Source organism: Macaca mulatta, chromosome 16, assembly GCF_049350105.2.
Source record: "Macaca mulatta isolate MMU2019108-1 chromosome 16, T2T-MMU8v2.0, whole genome shotgun sequence".
NCBI classification, from domain to species: domain Eukaryota; kingdom Metazoa; phylum Chordata; class Mammalia; order Primates; family Cercopithecidae; genus Macaca; species Macaca mulatta.
Window position 1 is genome coordinate 67,525,819 of NC_133421.1, and position 17,322 is coordinate 67,543,140.

The window sequence follows — 17,322 nt, forward strand, 5'->3', positions numbered from 1 at the left end:
CTGTTTCCTGACTTTTTAATGATTGCCATTCTAACTGGCTTGAGATGGTATCTCATTGCATTTCTCTAATGACCAGTGATGATGAGCTTTTTTTCATAGGTTTGTTGGCCTCATAAATGTCTTCTTTTGAGAAGTGTCTGTTCAAAAAAAATGGTCCTTTACCCACTTTTTGATGGGGTCGTTTTTTTCTTGTAAATTTGTTTAAGTTCCTTATAGATGCTGGATATTAGCCCTTTGTCAGATGGATAGATTATAAAAATTTTCTCCCATTCTGTAGGTTGCCTGTTCACTCTGATGGTAGTTTCTTTTGCTGTGCAGAAGCTCTTGAGTTTAATTAGATCCCATTTGTCAATTTTGGCTTTTGTTGTCATTGCTTTTGGTGTTTTAGTCATGAAGTCTTTGCCCCTGCCTATGTCCTGAATGATATTGCCTAGGTTTTCTTCTAGGGTTTTTATGGTTTTAGATCTTATGTTTAAGTTTTTAATCCATCTTGAGTTAATTTTTGTATAAGGTGTAAGGAAGGGGTCCAGTTTCATTTTTCTGCATATGGCTAGCCAGTTTTCCCAACACCATTTATTAAATAGGGAATCCTTTCCCCATTGCCTGTTTCAGTCTATCCACTTTCTAGATTTATTTCTCATTGTCTTTGTTGTAAGATTTGCATATTTATCAGAGATTTGGGAATTATTGTGTTCCTCTCTATCTCTGACTTTTGAAACTGGTAATCCTTTACTTCTGTAGAAGGAGAGCAGGCTGGAGACTTTGTTTACCTTTAGTACGCCTTCATACTGTGACTTTTTAAAAAATTATATACTTGTATGATTTCACAAAAGAAACCTCAAAATAATACACTCAGGGAAAAGTATTTTAAATAGAAAAAGTAACCTCTAACATCTCGGCTTGTGTTTTCTCCCAGTCGTTGCCACTTGCTCCATGTGACACAGACCAGCCTCAGGACAAGCCCCCAGACTGGTTCACAAGCTACCTGGAGACAGTGAGTGTTCTCTCTCGCTTGGGTTTTAACTGCGGTGTTGGCACAGGTGGAATGTGGAAGAAATAGAAAACTGAACCCAGATGGCTGCTGCCTCTGGTACACGTGAAGAGTGGTAGCTTATAATTTCCAAACTTAGAACCGTTCCAGTCAAGAAAGCTCTAACCTTTGCAGTGAAGTGCCAGAAAAAGAGGGAGTCTAATTCTAAGCATGTAAGGGAGAGGGACAAATCTCTGCTTGAGAAAAAGTTAGAAATTTACTTATCAAAAGGATTTTTTGATATTTTCTTCGAACCAGTTTGGCTCTAGAAGGAAAAGACCTTTTGCTATGTTTCTGTCTATTCAGTAGCAGTTGGTTGTTGTGTTTTTGTGTTATACCAGAGACAGTTAGGTTTCAGATCTATTGATATCTTCACACTTTTTTCCAGTATTGGAACTGAGTTTTTTCCCCACCTTCTGCTCCATATTCTAGTTCAGAGAACAAGTGGTTAAAGAAACGGTTGAGAAGCTTGAACAGAAATTACATGAAAAGCTTGTCCTCCAGAACCCATCTTTGGGTTCTTATCCCTCAGAAGTCTCAATGCCTACTTCAGAGGAAACATTGTTTTTGCCAGAAAACCAGTTCAGCTGGCATATTGCTTGCAACAACTGCCAAAGAAGGATTGTTGGTGTCCGCTACCAGTGTAGGTAAGCAGTTGCTTGGGAGTAGCTAGCTAGTGATAGACCTTACAGCATTTATCTCCCTGGCTTTCTGTGTAGGTGAAGGGAAATTGATTGTGCCCTGTTTCTGAGCATTAGATGTCATAGCTGTGAGTTGGAAGCACAAGCTACTCTTCACCCACATGCTTTGTGGGTTGTGCTATTCAGATTGTTTTGTTCAAATGTGCATTTGGATTAGCAAAGCCAGGCAAAATTATGTTCCCCTGAACACACAAAATTAGATCACTAAGGGTAGTTCCTCGGTTATTCCAAATGCCTTTTTGTTTTCTTTTTTCTTTTTCTTTTTTTTTTTCTGGTGACAGCGTCTCTGTCACCCAGCCTGGAGTACAGGGTGCAATCACGGTTCACTGCAACCTCACCCTCGCACGCTCAGACAGTCCTCCCACTGCAGCCTGCTAAGTAGCTGGGGCTGCAGACATGGGCCACCATTCCTGCCTCATATTTTTTTAAATTTTTTTTAGAGATGGGGTCTCCCTAGATTGCCCAGGCTGGTCTCAAACTCCTGGACTCAAATGATCCTCCTCTCCATGGCCTCCCAAAGTGCTGGGATTATAGACATGAGCCACTGTGCCTGGCCCCATATACTTTCACATCTTACCTTCCTCCCATAGATTTTCCTTTAAAATGGATATGGGTTAAGTGTTATTATCCTCATTTTATTTATTTATTTATTTATTTATTTATTTATTTATTTATTGAGACGGAGTCTCGCTCTGTCTCCCAGGCTGGAGTGCAGTGGCGCGATCTTGGCTCACTGCAAGCTCCGCCTCCCGGGTTCACGCCATTCTCCTGCCTTAGCCTCCCGAGTAGCTGGGACTACAGGCGCCCGCCACCGCGCCCGGCTAATTTTTTGTATTTTTAGTAGAGACGGGGTTTCACTGTGGTCTCGATCTCCTGACCTTGTGATACGCCCACCTCAGCCTCCCAAAGTGCTGGGATTACAGGCGTGAGCCACTGCGCCTGGCAATCTTCATTTTATTAATGAAGAAAATTGAGGCATGGCATAGTCAGATGACATGCTCAGGTTACCAGCTAGTTGGTACTGGAGCAAACATAGAAGTATGGTTTTATATCTCCCTACCCCAGGTACTTCCTATTCTGCCCTTGTGTATTGTGCCATTCTTTACCCACAGCCTATGCCCATCCTACAATATCTGTGAAGATTGTGAAGCAGGGCCATATAGCCACGACACTAACCATGTCCTGCTGAAGTTGCGGAGACCTGTTGTGGGCTCCTCTGAACCATTCTCTCACTCAAAATACTCTACTCCTCGTCTTCCTGCTGCTCTGGAACAAGTCAGGTAAAACCCTCTACATGGAGATGCTTATTCTCTGATTGACTTCTTGGTTCTGGTGACAAGGTGTGAATCACAAAACTGCAGATAGTCTCCTTAGTTCTGCTCATTTTCAGTTGATGTGCAATAATGAAGACAGTTATCCAAAGTTAATGAAATAGAAATAATAACTATAAAAAGAAATTAAGAAACTAAAGTAGGCTGGGCACAATGGCCCATAACTGTTTTATCAGCAACTTGAGGGGCTAAGGGGGGTGGATCGCTTGAAGCCAAATATATGAGACCAGCCTGGGCAACATAGCAAGATCCCGCCTCTACAAAAAAAATCATTTACATTAGCCAGGCATGGTGGTACATACCTATAGTTTCAGCTACTTGGGAGTCTGAGGTGAGCAGATTGCTTGAGCCCAGGAATATGAGGTGGAAGGGAGCCATGATTATACCACTGTACTCCAGCCTACATGACAGAGTGAGACCCTGATTCTGAAACAAAAAAAGAAATTCAACTAGAAGCTGACACTGATGAAGATTGCAATTGGCTCCACGTAACTTCAGAATTTATTTGTGACTTTCTTTTAAGACTTGCTTTTATTATCTCACAGGCTCCAGAAACAGGTTGATAAGAACTTTCTTAAAGCAGAAAAGCAAAGATTGCGAGCTGAGAAGAAACAACGTAAAGCAGAGGTCAAGGAACTTAAAAAGCAACTTAAACTCCATAGGAAAATTCACCTGTGGAATTCAATCCATGGACTCCAGAGCCCCAAGTCTCCTTTAGGCCGACCTGAGAGCTTGCTCCAGTCTAATACCCTGATGTAAGCCCAGGGCTGGGGTGGGAGCCAAAACTTTAGGCCCAGCTCTCTGAAACTGGAACTTCAACCAACTTCCGTCTTATTTGTTGGTAACCCTTAACACCCAAATCCTTAAAAATTCCGATTATCTGGTCTTAGTTTTTTTGTTATTGGCTTTTTTGTTTGTTTTTGTTTTTTGAGACGGAGTCTCTCTCTGTTGCCCAGGCTGGAGTGCAGTGGCATGATCTTGGCTCACTGCAAGCTCTGCCTTCTGGATTCACGCCATTCTCCTGCCTCAGCCTCCCGAGTAGCTGGGACTACAAGCACCCGCCACCACGGGCCTGGCTAATTTTTTGTATTTTTAGTAGAGACAGGGTTTCACTGTGTTGGCCAGGATGGTCTTGATCTCCTGACCTTGTGATCCACCCGCCTTGGCCTCTCAAGGTGCTGGGATTACAGGCGTGAGCCACTGCGCCCAGCTTTTTTTTTTTTTTTTTTTTTTTTGAGACGGAGTCTCGCTCTGTCACCCAGGGTGGAGTGCAGTGGTGTGATCTCGGCTCACTGCAACCTCCGCCTCCCGGGTTCAAGTGATTCTCCTGCCTCAGCCTCCTGAGTAGCTAGGGTTACAGGCGCATGCCACCATGCCTGGCTAAGTTTTGTATTTTTTTCAATAGAGACGGGGTTTCACCATGTTGGTCAGACTGTCCTCGAATTCCTGACCTCAGGATCCGCCCGCCTTGGCCTCCCAAAGTGCTGAGATTACAGGCGTGAGCCACTGTGCCTGGTCTGGTGTTAGTATTATTAAAGGGTAGTTTGGTAGTTTTTTTTTTTTTTTTTTTTTGAGACAGAGTCTCGGAGTCTCACACTGTCGCCCAGACTGGAGGGCAGTGGCACGATCTCAGCTCACTGCAAGCTCCGCCTCCTGTGTTCACACCATTCTCCTGCCTCAGCCTCCCAAGTAGCTGGGACTACAGGTGCCCGCCACCATGCCCAGCTAATTTTTTTGTATTTTTTAGTAGAGACAGGGTTTCACCATGTTAGCCAGGATGGTCTCGATCTCCTGATACCGTGATCCGCCCGCCTTGACCTCCCAAAGTGCTGGGATTACAGGCGTGAGCCACCGTGCCCGGCCACATTTGGTAGTTATTTTTGACACTTGTTTTGTTTCCTTCTTCAGAAAGATAGAAACCACTAAAGTTCAGAGTGGTGGGGTCCCTCTCTTCATTGGAGGCAGTCTGGAATTGAAGCAAAAGGAACAAATATTTTAAAAGCCTGACTCTCTAGGTGTTGTATTTATGGGCCCTTTTAATTACTCTTACCATGACTTTTTTAGCTCAGGAGTGAGACCTATCCTCTGTTTTGTTTTATTGTTTTAAGTTTGTCAGAAAATTTATTGTTTATGATATGTGGTCCTATACTAGTAATATTAGTATTATTTTTAAGGCAAATGGGTTAGTACATTTTCAAGAGTCACAGCCAGACTCTCAAGCCAGTGCGAGATATTCTGAAGACTTCACACCCAACAGCAAGTGACTAAGCATCTGAATTTCTGTTCAGGCTCCCTTTGCAACCCTATACCCCCGTTATGCCAATGCTCAGTGCAGCATTTGTGGATGAGAATTTGCCTGATGGGACTCACCTTCAGCCAGGAACCAAGTTTATCAAACACTGGAGGATGAAGAATACAGGAAATGTGAAGTGGAGTGCAGACACAAAGGTAATTTTTCCCACAAAATGTGAAGATGAGGTGATTTGAAGTGGCAGAGTGCTCAGCTGACAAGCTTGCTTTCTCTTCTTACTGTTTTTTTCAGCTCAAGTTCATGTGGGGAAACCTGACTTTGGCTTCCACAGAAAAGAAGGATGTTTTGGTTCCTTGCCTCAAGGCCGGCCATGTGGGAGTTGTATCTGTGGAGTTCATTGCCCCAGCCTTGGAGGGAACGTATACTTCCCATTGGCGTCTTTCTCACAAAGGCCAGCAATTTGGGCCTCGAGTCTGGTGCAGTATCATAGTGGATCCTTTCCCCTCCGAAGAGAGCCCTGATAACATTGAAAAGGGCATGATCAGCTCAAGCAAAACTGATGATCTCACCTGCCAGCAAGAGGTGAGCATTGACTGACAGGCTTTGGCCCAGTATCCAAATCATAGTTAGAAAGGACATGGCTAAAAGAACCCACTCATAGCTAGTTGTTTTCCAGAAATCTTGAAAGGTTAGCATCTCCCCCCGCCCCCAACACATTTCTGTGCTGATATTTGGCCTCTTCCTTAGGGTGTTTGTTTTAGTGTCTTTGTTTTAGTATCTTTAGGGTCTTGCCGCAGGCGGTCCCTGAATACTTCTTTGTAATGTTGCATGGTCAGCCTGTTGGCTGCACAAGGGAAAAAGGGGCGCCTGGCCTGGCCTGGCCTATGGAACTGCTGAACTGATAGCTTTTCTCCTTAATATCCATCTCCTGAAATACTGTGTGTATGTTTCCTAAATACTAATGAAGTCTTGCCCTGGTTGCTACTTAGTGCACAGTTTTTTAATGCAATTTCTTTGTATTAGTCGGGCAGAGTGTTTACTGCTTAAAGTTACCCAATGTTAATTTTCTGGTTTTGACTATTATAGTTAATGTAAGTTGTCATTAGGGGAAGCTGGGTGAATGTGAATTCTCTCTGCTGTTTTTACAGCTTTTCTATAACTGTAAAAATATATCAAAAACATTTCTTAAGTTTTTTAAGATACAGAGGTACAGCAGAGTTTTTATTTTTGGGGGCATTGTCAGCCTGCCTCTTCAGTTCTGTTGAAGGCCTAAAATTTGTCTCAATGGTTTGTCTCTATAGGAAGCTTTTCTTCTGGCTAAAGAAGAAAGACAACTTGGTGAAGTGACTGAGCAGACAGAAGGATCAGCAGCCTGCATCCCACAGAAGGCAAAAAATGTTGCCAGTGAGAGGGAGCTCTACATCCCATCTGTGGATCTTCTGACTGCCCAGGTGGAAGATTCAGCACTTTGTAGGGCAAGGGACAGAGGGAGAGAGCACAGGAGAGAAGGTGGTAGAGCCATAGGCGGTAATCAGGAAATCAGAGATATGCCCACTTTGATCTAGTCCGGTATATTTAATGGGAAGGAGATCACCCATGGAAGCAAATTTGTAAACTAGATGTTTCCTCTTTGAATTGGGAACTCAATCCTGTACTTCCCCACAAACTCCCTTTAGTGGCCTCTTCACTTTGGCCTAGCTGATTCTCCTTTTTACCTGCTGCATTTTCTCTTTCCTGCCATTTGGTTATTTCAACACCTAATTCCTATTTAACTCTTCCTTTTTTCACTTGTCTGGAGACAGGCATGAATTTGAACAGAGTTGAATACAAGACGATGTGGAAATGGTCTACAGATCCCATCAAGACGTGGCTCCAGCATGCACTCCAAACAGCCTAACATTGTCTGTCTTTTTTTATAGGACCTGCTGTCGTTTGAGCTGTTGGATATAAACATTGTTCAAGAGTTGGAGAGAGTGCCCCATAACACCCCTGTGGGTAAGAATGTCACTCATTTCATCTTGTTCATCTTACTAATAGGCACACAATACCATAGCCTAGACGCTGGTAGTGTTTTATTCTGAGGAAATGGCAAGGAATTCTCCCTCAGTAGGACAGTAAAGCAGCAATCATGGATCCGTTTTCTTTCTTTCCTGTCCTTTCTCAAAAGCAACAATATGCTGGGCATGGTGGCTGGTGTCTATAATCCCAGCTCTTTGGGAGGCCAAGGCGGGAGGATCACTTGAGGCCAGGGTTTGAGACCAGCCTGGGCAACATGGTGAAACCCCCATCTCTACAAAAATTACTTTAAAAAATTGGCCGGGCGCGGTGGCTCATGCCTGTAATCCCAGCACTTTGGGAGGCCGAGGCGGGCGGATCACGAGGTCAGGAGATCGAGACCATCCTGGCTAACACGGTGAAACCCCGTCTCTACTAAAAATGCAAAAAATGGCCGGGCGCGGTGGCTCAAGCCTGTAATCCCAGCACTTTGGGAGGCCGAGACGGGTGGATCACGAGGTCAGGAGATCGAGACCATCCTGGCAAACACGGTGAAACCCCGTCTCTACTAAAAAAAATACAAAAAACTAGCCGGGTGAGTTGGCGGGTGCCTGTAATCCCAGTTACTTGGGAGGCTGAGGCAGGAGAATGGTGTAAACCCGGGAGGCGGAGCTTGCAGTGAGCTGAGATCCGGCCACTGCACTCCAGCCCGGGCAACAGCGCGAGACTCCGTCTCAAAAAAAAAAAAAAAAAAAAATGCAAAAAATTAGCCGGGCGAGGCGGCGGGCGCCTGTAGTCCCAGCTACTCGGGAGGCTGAGGCAGGAGAATGGCGTGAACCCGGGAGGCGGAGCTTGCAGTGAGCCGAGATCGCGCCATTGCACTCCAGCCTGGGCGACTAAGCGAGACTCTGTCTCAAAAAAAAAAAAAAAAAAAAAAAAAAAAAAAATTAGTTGGGCATAGCCAGGCATGGTGGCTCACGCCTATAATCCCAGCACTTTGGGAGGCCAAGGCGGGTGGATCACAAGGTCAGAAGTTCAAGACCAGCCTGGCCAAGATAGTGAAACCCCATCTCTACTAAAAATACAAAAATTAGCCGGGCATGGTGGCAGGTGCCTGTAATCCCAGCTACTCGGGAGGCTGAGGCAGAGAGTTGCGTGAACCCAGGAGGCAGAGGTTGCAGTGAGCTGAGATCTTGCCACTGCATTCTAGCCTGGGTGACAGAGCAAGACTCCATTTCAAAAAAAAAAAAAAAAAAAGAAGCAATGATACAAGTTTGTGCAAGGCTTTTCCACTGTAAAGGAATCCTCTTCTCTTTTTTTCTCTAGACATTTTGTCCTTTTGTTCCTTTATATTCTTCTCTTTTTTTCTCTAGACATTTTGTCCTTTTGTTCCTTTATATTCATGGTTTTGTATCTTGGCCATAGCTTTCCAGGCTAAATAACTGTGATTCTTTCTGCATTGATTGATCTGAGATATTTTGCATACTTATTGGTCTGGAGAAATTTTCTGTAAGAGACCTCAAAGCATATCTTGGTTTATTTTAGTTCTGCAGGAGGCAAGAAGCCTGCTAAGTGCTACTTCTGGACACTGACTATTGATGATATGATGCTTTCTCTTGATTGATGGTTCTCCTCTCTTCATTCTCCAGATATGACTCCCTGCATGTCTCCTCTGCCACATGACAGTCCTTTAATAGAGAAGCCAGGCTTGGGGCAGATAGAGGAAGAGAGTGAAGGGACAGGATTTAAAGCACTTCCTGGTAAGGGATTAAATATTTGTAAAGTATTTACATCCTTCCTTTCCATACCATACTCTATTTTACAGCTATCCCCTACTGACCTTACTTAGCATGTAAATGGGCTTTCTTTCTATAGCATCTCATGTTTTGCCTCACCTTCACGTGGCACAGATAGCAGCTATTCCTTGGTTTAGTTTTAGCATGGGTAATGACTGGTGAACATTCCTCAGCACTTTAAACACTAAGTGCAGACAAGGTTCATATGTCTTTCAGATTCTACAGTGTCAGTAAAGAGAAAGACTCAGAACATTGCTTCTGTGGAGGAAGCAGAAGAAGACCTGAGTGGGACCCAGTTTGTGTGTGAGACAGTAATCCGATCCCTTACCTTGGATGCTGCCCCAGACCACAACCCTCCTTGCAGACAGAAAACCTTGCAGAGTGAGTGTCCTTGCATTTCCCCCACCTAGCAGGGTGACACCTGAATCGTGACTGCCAGACTTGATGAGTTAGATGTGCTGTTCTTCACTGAGAGTGAAAGGAGAGTGAATCTTTGTTAGAAATTCTGATCTTGTTTGTGTCTTTAGACTCTACATATGCTACCTGACTGTTCTAATTAGAGCATCAGGAGCAAAGAAGCCACCATACTCCTTTTTCCGTCTTCTCGGGCAGAATTACAGCTGCACTCCACAGTGGAATAGCAGCCAGTTGTGCTGCCTGGATTCTGCAGTAAGGAATCTTCCTGTAATTTGACAGAGCTCCTTAGCAAAGACCCCTCTGGGTAGCTGAGTTGTCTGCTTTCTCCAAGGGCAGCAGTCCCAGAAACAGTGGATAGAAACAGGAGTACCAAAGTTTCTCAAGGTTAAATTCTGCTGTAATAAATGCCTTTATAGGCCGGGCACAGTGGCTCACGCTTGTAATCCCAGCACTTTTAGGAGGCTGAGGTGGGTGGATCACCTGAGGTCGGGAGTTCGAGACCAGCCTGACCAACATGGAGAAACCCCATCTCTACTAAAAATACAAAAAATTAGCCGGGCGTGGTGGCTACATGCCAGGGATTACATGCCTGTAATCCCAGGTACTCGGGAGGCTGAGGCAGGAGAATCACTTTAACCCGGGAGGCAAAGGCTGTGGTTAGCTGAGATTGTGCAGTTGTACTCCAGCCTGGGCAACAAGAGTGAAACTCCATCTCAAAAAAAAAGAAAAAGGAATAAATACCTTTATAACAGAAACTTCTGGGTATCAAATAGAACCAATAGCATATATTTTAAGAAGTATCCAAAAATTCAAATAATACTGTGTCAAAATAATATTGGAGAATCTCTTTATCTATTATAATGAAATTTGACCTATATCTTTAAATATTATTTATCTTACTTTTGTTTAAAATACACATGTAAGGCCAGGCGCAGTGGCTCACGCCTGTAATCCCAGCACTTTGGGAGGCTGAGTTGGGCAGATCACGAGCTCAGGAGTTCAAGACCAGCCTGACCAACAGGGTGAAACCCCATCTCTACTAAAAGTACAAAAATTAGCTGGGCGTGGTGGCGTGTACCTGTGATCCAGCTACTCAAGAGGCTGAGGCAGGAGAATTGTTTGAACCTGGGAAGCAGAGGTTGCAGTGAACCGAGATTGCGCCACTGCACTCCAGCCTGGGTGACAGAGCGAGACTCCATCTAAAAAAATTATAATAAGACAGTGGCTCATGCCTGTAATCCCAGCACTTTGGGAGGCTGAGGTGGGTGGATCACAAGGTCCGGAGATCGAGACCATCCTAGCACAGTGAAACCCCTACTCTACTAAAAATACAAAAAATAAGCCAGGCATGGTGGCAGGTGCCTGTAGTCCCACCTAATCAGGAGGCTGAGGCAGGAGAATGGCGTGAACGCGGGAGGCGCAGCTTACATTGAACCAAGATCAAGCCATTGCACTTCAGCCTGGGCAACAGAGTGAGACTGTCTCAAATTAATCAGTCAATCAAGCAATCAATCAATTGTGCATATCTTTATATGTTTTTCCACATGTGTGTACAAATACATAACAAAATGGTCTGGAAACACAATACCAAAATATTCACAGCTGTTATTCTGATAGGATTTATGGGTATTTTTTTTTTTTTTTTTGAGACGGAGTCTCGCTCTGCCGCCCAGGCTGGAGTGCAGTGGCCGGATCTCAGCTCACTGCAAGCTCCGCCTCCTGGGTTCACGCCATTCTCCTGCCTCAGCCTCCTGAGTAGCTGGGACTACAGGCGCCTGCCACCGCGCCCGGCTAGTTTTTTTGTATTTTTTTAGTAGAGACGGGGTTTCACCGTGTTAGCCAGGATGGTCTCGATCTCCTGACCTCGTGATCCGCCCGTCTCGGCCTCCCAAAGTGCTGGGATTACAGGCTTGAGCCACCGCGCCCGGCCTTTTTTTTTTTTTTTTTTTTTGAGATAAAGTCTCACTCTCACCCAGGCTGAAGTGCGGGTAGCAAGTTTATGGCTCATTACAGCCACAACATTCTGGGCTCCCCCCACCTCAGTTTCCCAAGCAACTGGGACCACAGCCACATGCCACCACACTGAGCTAAATTTTTTTTTTTGTAAAGATGGGATTTCGCCACGTTGCCCAGGCTGGTCCCGAACTCCTGAGCTCAAGCAGTCTGCCCACCTTGGCCTCCCCAGGTGCTGGAATTTTAGGCGTAAGCCACCACACCTGGCCTGGATAGCTTTTTTTTTTTTTTTTTTGAGATAGAGTCTCTCTGTCACCCAGGCTAGAGTGCAGCGTTGCAATCTCGGCTGACTACAACCTCCACTTCCCAGGTTCATGCCATCCCCCTGCCTCAGCCAGCCGAGTAGCTGGGACTACAGGTGCCTGCCACCACACCCGGCTAATTTTTTTGTATTTTTAGTAGAGATGGGATTTCAACATGTTAGCCAGGATGGCCTTGATCTTCCAACCTTGTGATCCGCCCACCTCGGCCTCCCAAAGTGCTGGGATTACAAGCATGAGCCACCGCGCCCAGCCCCTGGGTAGCTTTTTTATACCCTTTCTTACCCCCTCAAACATGATTGGCCAGTTTTCTCCCATGATTGCATCATCTTTGTAAAGAAGAGGAGGAGAATAGGCATGTAATCCTGCAATACTAGTCTCCTAACTTTTTCTCTTTTTATAGCATTGTTAGTGTATCCATTTTGGTTTAAACTCTACCTCAGTGTATTAACCATCACATGAAAAGGAAAAGGGAAGGGATGGAGCTGCCTCCTTTTGTGATTCATAGAACTTTTTGGAAGCCTGGGTGTTTCTGCCTACCTTGTTTCTGTGAGCTTTGATTCTATTTTGTTTTGCATAGTCTTCAACCTTAGAATGTGGTCATAGTTCCAGAACCAGCCCTTCTCGCTAGTTCTTCCCTCTCCTCTGGCTTTCATAATTCTATCTCATGATCCACAAGGCTTTACCAAGTAAGGATAGTACTTAGGCCTGCTTTTAGCTTCCACCTTAAAATTGGTTGCTTTCATCCTTTAGTGAAATTTGCCTTGCCTGAGGAAGGACCACTTGGAGATGAGAGGGAGGAGATTGTCCATATCACTGAGGAAGAAGCTGTCATGGAGGAGGAGGAGGAAGAGGAGGAGGAGGAGGAGCTCAAAGATGAAGTTCAGAGTCAGTCCTCTGCTTCCTCAGAGGATTACATCATCATCCTGCCTGAGTGCTTTGATACCAGCCGCCCCCTGGGGGATTCCATGTACAGCTCTGCACTCTCACAGCCAGGCCTGGAGCGAGGTGCTGAAGGCGAGCCTGGGGTTGAGGCTGGGCAGGAACCAGCTGAGGCTGGGGAGAGACTTCCTGGAGGGGAGAACCAGCCACAGGAGCACAGCATAAGTGACATCCTCACGTCCTCACAGACTCTGGAAACAGTGCCCCTAATCCCAGAGGTAGTGGAGCTTCCACCGCCACTGCCCAGGTACCACTCACAGCCGCCTCAGCTGGGGTGTTCTTCAGAGGTGAAATAAAGAGTGAGAGGAACCGACCTGATCTCAAAAACCTGTTTTTTCCTCAGTATGGGAAGAGACTATTTTCCATAGTAAAGTCTGAATTTAGATGAATAAAGGTTGTATTTCCCAGTATTTGTGGATTCTGGATTTAAAGAAATATTTGTTTTAGTTGGCCTTAAATTATCTGAGTATAGTCTGTCTGCTTATATTTTGATTACTGAGAGCTGGTTTTGTTTTTTGTTTGTTTTTTTGTTGTTGTTGTTGTTGTTGTTGTTTTTGAGACAGGGTCTCACTGTTGCCCAGACTGGAGTTCTGTGGCACAATCTTGGCTCACTGCCACCTCTGCCTCTGAGGCTCAAGCAATCCTCCCACCTCAGCCCCCTGAGTAGCTGGGACTGTAGGCATGGGCCATGATACCCAGCTGATTTTTGTATTTATTGTAGAAGTGGGGTTTTGCCATGCGCCCAGGCTGGTCGTGAACTCCAGCCTCAAGCAATCCACCCGCCTGGGTCTCCCAAAATGCTGGGATTACAGATGTGAGCCACTGTGCCTGGCTGAGAGCCAGTTTGTAAACACAAACATCCCTGGACCTTCCCTCCTTGTTTTATTGACTCTTCAGTAAAGGCAGCAAAAACTCTACCCAAACAGCCATAATTAGGAAGTTAAATCCATTATGGGAAAAAACACTAAAAAACCAAACAAATTGTTTTCAATTCCCTGGTGAATCTATCTGAATCATTCTTATCCTAATAGTAGGGAAAATGCTGGAGCCTTGCCTATAATGTAAACCATTCTCCCCAAAAGCTAGACATTTCCATTTATTGACACCACTTGATGTAGGTAGGGACATGAACAGACTGAAGCCAACATTTCTAGCTTGGCTGTGGCTAAAGAGGAAAACGGGGTACAATGTAGCCCTTATGACGGAACGCTAAATCCAGACATGTGATTTAGATCAGAAATGTGAAGCCTCTGTAGAGAATTTGGCACTGCTGTGCTGTGTTTACTATTTCTCCACTAATGCCATAAGTGTCTTTTCAATTTACTTTCCATATTGTGTCTTTCTGAAAGGAGCCCTCCTTGTGTACATCATCATGGTTCCCCAGGAGTGGATTTACCAGTTACCGTATCAGAAGTTTCTTCAGTCCCTGATCAGATCAGAGGAGGTAATGATCAGCCTAAGCTTTTTCTCTTTTTCTCTGTTCCTGTCTAATGGAAACCAGGTATAAATAGCCTCTCTGTCTTCGTGATTCTTGGCGGTTTTTAGAAACTTGCCCTTCACAGGCTGAGCATGGTGGCTCACACCTGTAATCCCAACACTTTGGGAGACCAAGGTAGGCAGATCACAAGGTCAGGAGTTTGAGACCAGCCTGGCCAACATAGTGAAACCCTGTCTCTACTAAAAAATAGCAAAAATTAGCCGGGCATGGTTGTGGGTGCCTGTAATCCCCGCTACTTGGAGGCGGAGGTTGGAGTGAGCCGAGATCGCACCATTGCTCTAGCCCAGGCAACAATGCGAGATTCCATCAAAAAACAAAAAGAAAAAACAACTTGCCCTTCACTCTCCATGATCCTCCTGCATACTTGATAATTTCTATTCTCTGGTTGAATATATTGTTAGACCTCACAGAGGCAGTGGAAAGAACACAGGCTTTGTGCCAAACTAATCTAAGTTCCAGCTCTATCTCCACCTTTCCTGACTAGCAGTTCAGCAGGTTTCTAATGGCTGTGAGTCTGTTTTCTTACTACAAAATATATCAGTGCATTGGGATTATAGAGTTGATTTTTCTGATTCAATAAACAGTCATCTTGCATTGCATTTCTGGACAGTTTCTCCTTATCACTTAAACTACCCTTAAAACTTCCCAAATACTTAAAAAAAAAAAAAAAAGACTTCAAACACTGATCTGATTGCCACCTGCCTCAGTAATAGCCTTGCTTGAGTTAGGAAACACTAGGTGCTTATGGATGCTACATCTAACCAATAGCTCTTTTGCTTTTAGAGCCCAGAGGCTCATCAGGACTTGTAAACAGCAGACAGAAGAGCTATGACCACTCAAGGTAACAACCTTGTACAGTCTCTTTCAGAAGCAGGTGGATATCCTAGTATTCCTTCTGCTTAAAATAGCCCTTCACAGCATATACCCATCTTCAGAGGGCAGAGAAGGGGAACCCTCGTTCCTTCTTGTTCTTATTTCTTCTTAAGCCTTTGAGCAACACTAAACAAAGGGCTAAGGCTGATGTTTAAGAGTGTTCTATTTGAGAGGCCGAGGCAGGTGGATCATGAGGTCAGGAGTTCGAGATCAGCCTGGCCAACATAGCGAAACCCCGTCTCTACTAAAAATACAAAAATTAGCTAGGCATGGTGGCGCGTGCCTGTAATCCCAGCTACTCAGGAAGCTGAGACGGGAGAATTGCTTGAACCCAGGAGGCGGCGGTTGCACTGAGCTTAGATTGCGCCATTGCACTCCAGCCTGGCTGACAAGTGAAATGACGTCTGAAAAAAAAAAAAAGAATGTTTTATGTTCCAGACAAGAAAGTAATGTCCCCAAATTATCTCACCCTTAGCACAGGGGAAAAGGTAGAAAGGTTAAGCCCAGTATACATCTAAATAATTTTTTCTTGGACCTACCTGGTTCTCTGTTCCCACTCATATTAGGCCAGTGTCCAGAAAATCACATTTCCTTTGCAAGGTGTTTTCTCTGAGAGAATAACTGAGCAGACAAACTGTTGATACCCTGGTGTGTCCTCAATCACATTAATTTTCAGCTAGGAGTGAGAGCCGTCATGGTTACCAGAGTCGTGCGTTTCCTGCAGTGCCCATATCTTGCACCAGTAGAGCTGGGCCCTCCATCAAACCATGATCTGTAGCTATAAAGCTGATATGAAAGCAATCGTGTTCTCTTTTTACATCTGATTTTTCTCTCTTAAGGAAATCTTATTTTCTTTCAAGGATTAGAGCCCAGATTATCTTGTAAAAAGGTAATGATTTGTGTCTCTTTGGGGAGATAATTTGGTTTTCTTCTACAGGCACCATCATGGGAGTAGCATTGCTGGAGGACTGGTGAAGGGGGCTTTGTCTGTTGCTGCCTCTGCATACAAGGCCCTGTTTGCTGGGCCACCCGTCACTGCACAGGTCAGTGTGTGTGTCTGTTTTATTTTCCTGAATCTCAACTCCATGTCACCAGTGAAAGTGGTGGCATCTGGGTTGAAGAATAACATGGCATTGTGGAAAGGGCATAGGCTTTAGATTTAGTCTTTGGTTAACACACAACTCTGCCACTTTCTTTATTTTTTTTTTTTTGAGACGCGGTCTTGCTCTGTCGCCCAGGCTAGAGTGCAGTGGCGCAATCTCAGCTTACTGTAAGCTCCGCCTCCTGGTTCACGCCATTCTCCTGCCTCAGCCTCCCAAGTAGTCGGGACTACAGGCGCCTGCCATCCGGCTAATTTTTTGTATTTTTTTAGTAGAGACGGTGTTTCACCGTGTTAGCCAGGATGGTCTCAATCTCCTGACCTCATGATCTGCCCGCCTCGGCCTCCCAAAGTGCTGGGATTACAGGCGTGAGCCACCACACCCGGCCAACTCTGCCACTTTCTAACTATATGACTTTAGCCAAGTTACTTACAGGAAAGAAAGAGAAGAATCTATTGTTGATGATCTATTAATATTTTCTATAGAGAGAAGCTGTTCCAGGTGTTGGCACTATGGCATGAATAAAACACCAGTTCTTGGCCAGGTATGGTGGCTCTTACCTGTAATCCTAGCACTTTGGGAGACCAAGGTGGAAGGATTGCTTGAGCCCAGGAGTTTGAGACCAGCCTGCCCAACATAGTGAGACCCCCATCTCTACAAAAAATTCAAAAATTAGATAAGTATGGCCAGGTGCGGTGGCTCATGCCTGTAATCCCAGCACTTTGGGAAGCCGAGGCGGGCAGATCACGAGGTCAGGAGATTGAGACCATCTTGGCCAACATGGTGAAACCCTGTCTGTACTAAAAATACAAAAATTAGCTGGGCATGGTGGCGCGTGCCTGTAATCCCAGCTACTCAGGAGGCTGAGGCAGGAGAATTGCTTGATCCAGGGAGTCAGAGCTTGCAGTGAGTCGAGATGGCGCCACAGCACTCCAGCCTGGTGACAGAGTGAGACTCCATCTCAAAAAAAGAAAAAGATAAGTATGATGGCATGCACCTGTAGTCCCAGTTACTTGGGAAACTAAGGTGGGAGGATCACTTGAGCCCAAGAGGTTGAGGCTGCCATGGTGAGCCACAATGGAGCCACTGCACTCCAGCTTGGGTGACAGAGGGAG

At 45.1% G+C, this 17,322-nt stretch overlaps 1 protein-coding gene across 50 annotated transcripts in view; it reads left to right on the forward strand.

Moving 5' to 3' along the window:
- The window catches only part of NBR1 (NBR1 autophagy cargo receptor), a 55,122-nt gene that overhangs the window by 31,278 nt on the left and 6,522 nt on the right, over nt 1–17,322 (forward strand). For 29 of the 50 annotated variants that reach the window (XM_077971867.1, XM_077971866.1, XM_077971838.1 and 26 more), the window contains 14 exons: nt 917–994; nt 1,463–1,677; nt 2,844–3,011; nt 3,608–3,817; nt 5,351–5,510; nt 5,605–5,895; nt 6,615–6,764; nt 7,233–7,308; nt 8,958–9,068; nt 9,321–9,485; nt 12,548–12,983; nt 14,086–14,180; nt 15,018–15,075; nt 16,045–16,150. In XM_077971867.1, the coding sequence (XP_077827993.1) occupies nt 917–994; nt 1,463–1,677; nt 2,844–3,011; nt 3,608–3,817; nt 5,351–5,510; nt 5,605–5,895; nt 6,615–6,764; nt 7,233–7,308; nt 8,958–9,068; nt 9,321–9,485; nt 12,548–12,983; nt 14,086–14,180; nt 15,018–15,075; nt 16,045–16,150 (2,319 nt within the window). Of the gene's footprint in view, nt 1–916; nt 995–1,462; nt 1,678–2,843; nt 3,012–3,607; nt 3,818–5,350; nt 5,511–5,604; nt 5,896–6,614; nt 6,765–7,232; nt 7,309–8,957; nt 9,069–9,320; nt 9,486–12,547; nt 12,984–14,085; nt 14,181–15,002; nt 15,076–16,044; nt 16,151–17,322 lie in introns of all 50 variants that reach the window. The other 21 variants (XM_077971850.1, XM_077971851.1, XM_077971841.1 and 18 more) reach the window with 4 other exon arrangements.